The sequence below is a fragment of the Salmo salar genome, chromosome ssa03, assembly GCF_905237065.1.
Source record: "Salmo salar chromosome ssa03, Ssal_v3.1, whole genome shotgun sequence".
Classification (NCBI taxonomy): Eukaryota; Metazoa; Chordata; class Actinopteri; order Salmoniformes; family Salmonidae; genus Salmo; species Salmo salar.
The window spans coordinates 52,637,792-52,646,439 of record NC_059444.1 but is presented as its reverse complement, the minus strand read 5'-3'; the positions used below and the strand labels follow the sequence as shown (position 1 = coordinate 52,646,439).

The window sequence follows — 8,648 nt, the reverse complement described above, 5'->3', positions numbered from 1 at the left end:
CCTTATATGCTCACCCAAACTTATCCTTTAAGCATGCCACATAATTTAGTCAAAAAGTGATGTCCCTTTTCGCCAAAAAAAAGGAATGCCAAGTATGTCACAGCCCTTTTAGTAACACCGGTTTAAGCATAAGTCTAATGTCACTCCCAACAGTCTGAAGAGGCTTGACTCATTGTCTCCTATTCTTTGTTTGCTCTCATAATGAAAACATTACGCTATAAAGTGAGGTTCAGTCTAAAACAGTTGATCAAAGTAACACAGAGCAGGGCACATACTTCAAGGATTATCTATGTTGAAGAAGACCCTTACCCCCATTTGAAGCAGTCTCATCATTTTTCAAGAAACAATAAACCTAGATAGTAGCTATGACAACCTGATAGATAGAGCCTGTTTTGGCTTACATTTAAGGAAAAAGGGGGTCCTGTTCTCAAACAGGTCCTGTTCTCCAGCGTCGTCCGGATTTGACTGGAGTAGGCCGTCATTGAAAATAAGAATTTGTTCTTAACTGACTTGCCTAGTTTATATAAAGGTTACATTTGAGTATACTGTAAAAGAACTGTAAACATTTAGTTGAGCTTACTAGCACTTAGACTGTCTACCGGAAGCTGATGCTGTTGATATGCAACCTCTTGCTAGCTTGTTAGCATAACAAATTACTAGCTAGACATCATACCATTTCGGATGTGTTTGTAAATTCAATCTGGAGTGCCAGAGTACGCTCTGGGCATTTGTAAATTCAGATCGTTGTCAGATTGTCCGTTCATAAATTCAAAGTGTTTTGCTCTCTGAGCATTCAGAGCCCACACTGGACGCTCTGGCCGAGGAGTAGGGTTCATCCAAGCGTTCTGACTTCACAACGGCAGTCAAGCACCCAAACTAACTGGCTAACTTTGTCTAGCTTGCTAGCTACTTCCAGACACAAATGAGAGAACAGCTCACTCTGACCATTTTACTCACCCTAGCAGAGCTGGTTAGGCTGCTTTAATGTTATCCAGAGCATTGGTGACTGTAACTGTGGTGCTGGCAACAATTTAATTACTCTTTTTTTGCAGACATTTACTGACACCAGTTATATTCAATGGGTGTTACGTTTGTAAATTCATCAATTAATCTGCGCTTTGGCACACTCAGATGAGAGTGCTCTGAAATCGGAGTAGATAGCCAGAGCAAATTAACTATGTCCATTGAGAACGAACAATGACTATGCCACTTAGCTAAGCCTGATCTCTTAATAGCCAACTAAATGTATGTTAGGTAGCCAGCTAACATAACGGTATATACTACTGTAACGATATGCTATGCGGTTCATAAGTATAGCGTTGTTAAAGGATTGTAACATAACTTATTTGAAAGTTAATTACATCGCTGAACATTTTCTTAACATTTGTCATAGCTAGTTAAAGCAATGCAATTGTATCCACTCTCGTCGGACTTCGGCTGCATATTTTCCGCCATTTTCTTAAAATCTGAAACCATTGGGAGGCCACGCCCGTTTTCTGAAGAATGCATTATGGGCCATGAAAGCACGGAAATAATGTCCATTTTGGCTAATTTATTACGACATCCGGGAACTTCTGGCATACTAACTATATCCATACTATGACCAATAACCATACTACATACTCCACTTACATCACAAATAGTATGGGTAGTGCAGTTAGTATGAGTATTCGAACACAGCTCTAGTTCTTATGAATACCAGTGATGTTGCAACTACATGGATGTACTGAACAATAACCCAGCACCCTGAAAGCACCCTGTCAACAGTTGTGGAAGATCAGGTCATGTGAACTGAAGTTCTTAGGAAGGTTACTTTATTACTGTAGTCTTTGATTTTCATTAGCTGTAAAAAGTTTTCCACTTCACAGTTTTATCTTAATAACCTATGTATTGTTAGATGTATGTAGCTACTGATTTTGTGTAGTTATTTCTAGGATAATGTAATCAACTTTGATATACCATTTGTCAACTACAATATGTCATTTGAAATCGAAAGGTCTATCATCAAATACCATTTCTACAAAAGCCAGCCTTTCTTTCTCTGTCCACTACTGTATTCCCATACCTCATACTGAAAATTGAATTGATATGAAAAAAGTGTGATAAACCCTACAGTTTTTCTTTTGACTGCATTCTGGAAAAGGTACATAATTAAGCTAAATGTGCTATTGAAACATGTGCTCTTAGAGAATGAAACAGAAGTTTACAGAACTGCGTCTCAACGTTCGATTCCTTTTATATCCTAAATCAAATGTAGACATAGACTATTTCTCAATTAGCCCAATATTAGAATGTGTTCAAATTCTTCCTATTTTCTTCTAAGGATATAACACACACACCTTTTTCAACAATAAGCGCTGTAGTTAGACCTGCACTGTAGCATTGCTTTTGGCTGATACCACTGCTTTAGTTGTTTCCAATAAAATGTTACTTTCTAATAAACAAAGTAAAAAAATAAAAAAAATAAAAGACAGAGATGAAGAGGTCAAGGCGAGAGTATTTACTCCTCCCAAAATCTGTCCGCGTGAGATAATGACATTTATGTGTGGAGGTATATAACAGAGTGTCAAATTACTTAAGGATTTTGATCGAATACAAGTTTCGTAATGTTTAAGATTTTACTAAACCTTTTACAAACGCCGACATATTATATGTTGATGCACGTGGCATTCCGGCAACTTTGAGAAAAACGACGTTTAGTTGTGCGTGTTGTTTACTCGCGTACCTGCCCTCTCATTGGTTAGAATCTTGCCTGTCTTCAATCGCTGAACACCTGTATTTCCATTGTTAGAGTTGTCACTCGTCTCTCTTGTTAATATAATAATCTTAGCTTTAGGTCATGAGGTGTACGAGTGGGCTCGTCGTCAAATTATCCGCCTAGTTCCTGTTGAAATTCTAAAGGTGATTGGCTACGCTCTGTGAGGGTGGATTTCACTGACGCGTTCCGTTCGGAACAATAAATAGAGGGAACAAGGCTCCTTCCACTTCACAAGTCTGAGAAGACGCATGAAGAAGTTCTTGCTTCAACAGTGATTGAACGGAACTCCTCTGCCTTCGTCCCGCATTATAGAACATTCCGGATTGATAACGTAACACTTACTTGAACTGTAATAGCAAAATAGTCGACGGAAATTTATTTTTGTACATTTCATTTTGATATAAAAGAAAATCTGCCAAGATGGAGTCTCAGATCCGCCAGAACTATCACCACGATTGCGAAGCTGCCATCAACCGGATGATCAACATGGAGATGTTTGCCTCCTACACCTACACTTCAATGGTAAGGAGTCTACCAAGATGACCGTTTTGTTGATCTACCTGTGTATTATTATGCCTGGGCCTAAATATTTTTCTGTACACCTAGGCAATTAACATCCTTGGGGTAGATCTATCATTCAAATGAAGCTGATTGGCTCTGTCCAAGGATATATTTATCTTCTTGGCAGGTTACTAAGTAGGCTGAGTTTCTGGATCATATTGCTGTGTCAATCATGCATAGATCCCTCAATAATAGAATGAGTCATGTTTGACATGTTTCTAAACACTTGTCTGTCCACCCAGGCTTTCTATTTCTCCCGTGACGATGTGGCTCTGCCTGGCTTCGCGCATTTCTTCAAGGAGAACAGCGACGAGGAGCGGGAGCACGCCGACAAGCTACTCTCCTTCCAGAACAAGAGAGGTGGACGCATTTTACTCCAGGACATCAAGGTGAGCCCCTGAGCAGCTAAAACCACATTTACATTGTATACTGCGCAACAAAAAGATCGTACATTTCTTCATAGAGGAGGCTTCTCTGGTAGCAATGGTTCTTGTCTCAGTTGAAAAGGTTCTACCTGGAAACAAGTGGTTTATCTAGACTCTATGGCAAGAAGTCTAAAGGACCCTTTATAGTCAATCTAGAGCCTTTTCTTTAATACTGTGAACTTCAAGTTTTGGATGAGTAGTCATTCATGTTAATACAGTTCATTGTAAGGCACGCCCTATGTGGCTGCCCTGGTATTAGAGCAAGGTGGCCAGAGGAGAAAATGTCCTGACTGCTTAGGCCTGAACACACTGCCTGCATGAGGGGTGTAACTCCATCCACTCTATCCAAACTCTCCCAATGTTAATATAATACATGCTCACTGACAGTTTCAAATTTGATTGGTCACGTGCACCGACTACAACAGGTGTAGACTTTACAGTGACATGTGTACTTATGAGCCCATTCCCAACAATGCAGAGTTAAATGTAAATATTTGCTAAATAAAAAAAGGAAATGGTAAAACAAAGAATAGCAAGGCTTTATAGAAGTACTGAGACCATGTGCAGGGGTACAAGGTTGTTGAAGGAATACAGTATGTAGGTAAGGTGAAGAGTGACTAGGCAATCAGGATATGTGACTGGTGTCAATATGCATGTAGGCTTATGTAGTGTCTGGGGGTATGGCCTAGTGAGTGTGAAATAAGTGGTTTATACACATCTACTCAGACCCCTGTTTGCCTCCAGAACAGCCTGAATTTTTGGGGGGATGTTCAGATGGTGTCTGAAACAATCCACATGGATGTTGGTCCATGTTCACATGCTGAAATCAGGCAGTTGCTGCAGATTTTACGGCGACGTAGTCATGCTGTGAACTGCCCGTTCCAAACATGCTCTATTGGTTTGAGGTCTTGGGACTGTGCAGTAAACTGAACTCACTGTTCCAGGCAAAGTTTTTCCACTCAATTGCCCACTGGAGTCACTTGTTTTTAGCTGAAAGGAGTGTAACCCGGTGTGGTCGTCTGCTGCAATAGCCCATCTGTGAGAATGATCGAGTTGTGTTCTGAGCTTGGGTTCTGGAAACCTTTGGGGTTGCAAGTGCCTTGCTCTATCCACTGAGCCACACCGGACCCATGATATGTGCTTCATAAACTCTAGCTTATGTGGTTGTTCATAGTCACTGTTAAAGTGACTCCATCTTGGTCTTTCTGTGTTGGTTCCAGTTTGTCAGATATACTCATTTAATTGTCTAAACATCTGTTAGTAGTCCCTAACCCTCCTGTGTTCACTCTGTCCTGTGTAGAAGCCAGAACGTGATGAGTGGGGCAATGGGCTGGAGGCCATGCAGTGTGCTCTGCAGCTGGAGAAGAATGTGAACCAGGCCCTGCTGGACCTGCACAAGATTGGCTTGGACAAGGTTGACCCCCATGTAAGTTATGGTGGATCTGCACATCACATGTATATATCACATAGAATACAGGTACTGTCCCAGGAGATGATCAGGTTGTTGTAGCTCTGATAACTAACACACAATGCAGCTCATGCAGGAGTTACAGCTGCAAACACCTCATTATCTGCCCTTATGCCATTACCACCAGGCTCTTGTGTGTTACTGTATCTACAATAGTCTGTAGTTATTCTCTTGTCTGACCTGTGTTTTCCCTCTTTAGCTGTGTGACTTCCTGGAGACCCATTACCTGAACGAGCAGGTGGAGGCCATTAAGAAGCTGGGTGACCACATCACCAACCTCACCAAGATGGATGCTGTCAAAAACAAGATGGCAGAGTACCTGTTTGACAAGCACACCCTGGGAGGCCAGAGCTAAACCACTTCCATCCCCAGGGTACGGCATCCAGCCTCAGACCAGGACTCCTGGCTTCTCTGATAGATCCTACTGGCTTTGTGTTTAGAGGGAGGGGAGAGTGTTAAACTGGTGCAGTGCAACACAGCTGTAACATTGAGGTGTTTTTGTTGACAACACTTGTGTTTTGGAGGCAAGGCATCTTGTAAAACAATAAAAAGAAAGTGTTGACCTGTAGTAATGGATGTTGTAACAGTCTATTCAGGTTCTTTGCTCCGTCTTACTGAGCATCTCAATACCAGTGATAAATACTGACGATTGTAGACCTACAATAGTAAATCTTTAACATGAGATTTATGAAGGACATTACCTCTGACCACTGTCCTCCACCATATCTTGTAATAGTGCCATGTCAATTAAGGGCCCAACTGTCAACTCTAGGTCCATATGAGTAAAATTGGTAACTACAGTTGATGTAGACCTTTACACTGCATCACCAGTTTAGATGGCCTAGAGGTCAATTAAATCCATTAGCCAGCTGTTATGGCGCATTTCTCTGGGAAGTACGGCTCTTACTGACAAATCTTTACTCATGTTTATTTCAGGTGGTAATGCCCATAGTTCCCCTGAAGCGAACTATGAAATGAATACTCATTGTAATGATTCTACAAGCCTCTAGTTCATAAGGGGCTTATTGGAGCTGTCATATGGTTGCGACGCTACTAGTAATTTACTGAAGACTTTCATTTTGGTTATTGACAGGTAAGTTAATGTTTAAAACAAAAATATTGATAAACAATGTGTCCATATAGTACATGAGTTTCTAGTGTATAGACCACTTGGTTAATTGGGAAAATGGTGTAACGAGGTGTCTCATCAGCGGTGGCATTTTCTATAATGGCTACTATTTTATTTTCACAACTGCCAACCAATCAGTATTGACATGGTAAAATAATTGAGTACATTTTTATGGTATTGACTAAGTTGGTTAACATTTGGGGTGACGTTTCACAGCTTTGTCATTCTATTTGAAAATATATTTAACTTGTCAAAAGGATATGCAGAGGGGCAGAGTTTTGTGATAATCTGACATACCCAAAAAGGCCACTAGATGGCATCTGATTAAATTGCATATTCCTTAACCAAAATTTGTATTTGTTATGGATCCCTATTAGCTGCTGTCAATTCAGCAGTTATTCTTCATGGGGTCCAGCAAAATAAAGGCAGTTCTATACAATAAAACTAACATTACATTAAACCGATTTCACAATATATGAAGGGTTTGCCCTCAGGCCACTACTCTACCACATATCTGCAACACAAAATCGATGTATGTGTGTCTATAGTGCATATGTGTCTCTTCACAGTCCCTATTGTCCCATAAGGTGTATTATCTATTTTTAAATAGTATTTTACTGCTTGCATGAGTTACTTGATGTGAAATAGCCAGGTCATGGCTCTCTGTAGTACTGTGCACCTCCCATAGTCTGTTCTGGACTTGGGGACTGTGAAGAGACCTGGTGGCATGTCTTGTGGGGTATGATTTGGTGTCTGAGTTGTATGCTAGTAGTTTAAACTGACAGCTTGGTGCATTCAACATGTCAATACTTCTCACAAATACAAGTAGTGATTAAGTAAATCTCTACTTTGAGCCATGAGAGATTGACATTCATAATATTAATGTTAGCTCTCTGTGTACATTTAAGGCTGAGCCGTGCTGCCCAGTTCTGGGCCAATTGTAATTTTCCTAAGTCCTTTTTTGTGGCACCTGACCACACGACTGGACAGAAGTCCAGGTGCGACAAAACAAGGGCCTGTAGAATCTACCTTGTTGATAGTGTTGTTAAGGCAGAGCAGAGCTTTATTATGGACAGATCTATCCCCATCTTAGTTACTGTTGTATCAATATGTTTTGACCATGACAGAAGTTTATTCTCAACTTGTTACATTTCCACATTATTCATTACAAGGGTTTAGTGTTTTAATTTTATGTCCAAAATATAATGCCTTTAACTTATTTCTTGCCACCCATTCTGAAACTGACTGCAGCTCTTAAGTGTTGCAGTGATTTCACCTGCTGTGGTAGCTGATGTGTATAGTGTTTCCTGATCTCATGACCTGGTCAGGTTTAACTCTGGGTCCTATTCGTAGGAAGGTTATGTGGATTGGAAATACTCCTGGCCTAAGGTGGATCAAACTCTTTCAAACTACCACAAACCTTGCTCTTACTCATTATGAATCTGATACCAAAAGAGCCAGAGACAACAACTTCAATGGACAGCATACTCTTGTGTTTGATTAACTTCTATAGCAGGAATGAGCGTTATGCAAAGAAAAGTTACAATGTTTTCAAATATATATTTCCCTCTATGCACAATGTTAAGCAATAGACAGACAGGTTTACATTTTATGACATAATACCTATTATTTGTTCATCTAATTACAATGCTCTTCTACAATTATTCATTCTGGAAGATTTATGAAAGGCAGAGTTACAATGAAGACAGTACACGTTGTAATCACTTTTTTTAATGCTCAAGTCATAAAAGCACTAAGCTATTGTTGTCCTGGTCTCCATCTGGTCCACCAGAGGTTTGTTTACTAGGGCTCACTATAGGAACTGATTTCCTGTAAAATCCAATTATTCAATCATTAAATCAACTTTTTTCAACATTTTAATTGAAAATAATATCCCCTTTTCATGAAGTAGATTTTATTGAATGTCATTCATTCTATTGCACTATTCTAACCAAACGTGCATTACCAGTTCATATCAGTAGGTGTCACTATACACTAGCTAGTCGAATAAGACTGATGCCATGATAGCTGCCTGTCTCTGTATATGTGAAAGTTCTGGTTGTGTTAGCTGGAATCCATCAATTCATTCTTTCTGAATTAGCCATCCATGTGTTATGGTTGGACAAACGTGTTTCTTTTTCCTTTTTAAGACAGTGGAATTTGCACGACAAACATTTGTAAAGAACCACCAGAGGTGGAAATAAAATAATACGCCAACAAACATTACTGGACTAACAAACTGTCTGACAAACCTTTTCAGGAACTTCAATATACCTTGGATTCGGTTAGCAGCAGGAGATCGTTTCA

At 39.9% G+C, this 8,648-nt stretch overlaps 1 protein-coding gene across 1 annotated transcript; it reads left to right on the top strand.

Moving 5' to 3' along the window:
- The first annotated feature begins 3,067 nt into the window (after positions 1-3,067).
- Positions 3,068-5,780, top strand: LOC106600657 (ferritin, middle subunit-like). The gene is made up of 5 exons (XM_045714928.1): positions 3,068-3,089; positions 3,166-3,280; positions 3,562-3,708; positions 5,045-5,170; positions 5,412-5,780. Exons 2-5 carry the CDS (start codon positions 3,179-3,181, stop codon positions 5,565-5,567), a joined length of 531 nt encoding a protein of 176 aa, XP_045570884.1. The 5' UTR covers positions 3,068-3,089; positions 3,166-3,178; the 3' UTR covers positions 5,568-5,780.
- The last annotated feature ends 2,868 nt before the right edge of the window (positions 5,781-8,648 follow it).

Bases quoted from the DNA above. Each gene is read 5' to 3' on its own strand.
- LOC106600657 (XM_045714928.1), top strand. From the start codon at position 3,179: ATGGAGTCTCAGATCCGCCAGAACTATCACCACGATTGCGAAGCTGCC. The intron at 3,709-5,044 runs GTGAGCCCCTGA...TGTCCTGTGTAG, and splicing joins TTTTACTCCAGGACATCAAG to AAGCCAGAACGTGATGAGTG. The intron at 5,171-5,411 runs GTAAGTTATGGT...TTCCCTCTTTAG, and splicing joins TGGACAAGGTTGACCCCCAT to CTGTGTGACTTCCTGGAGAC.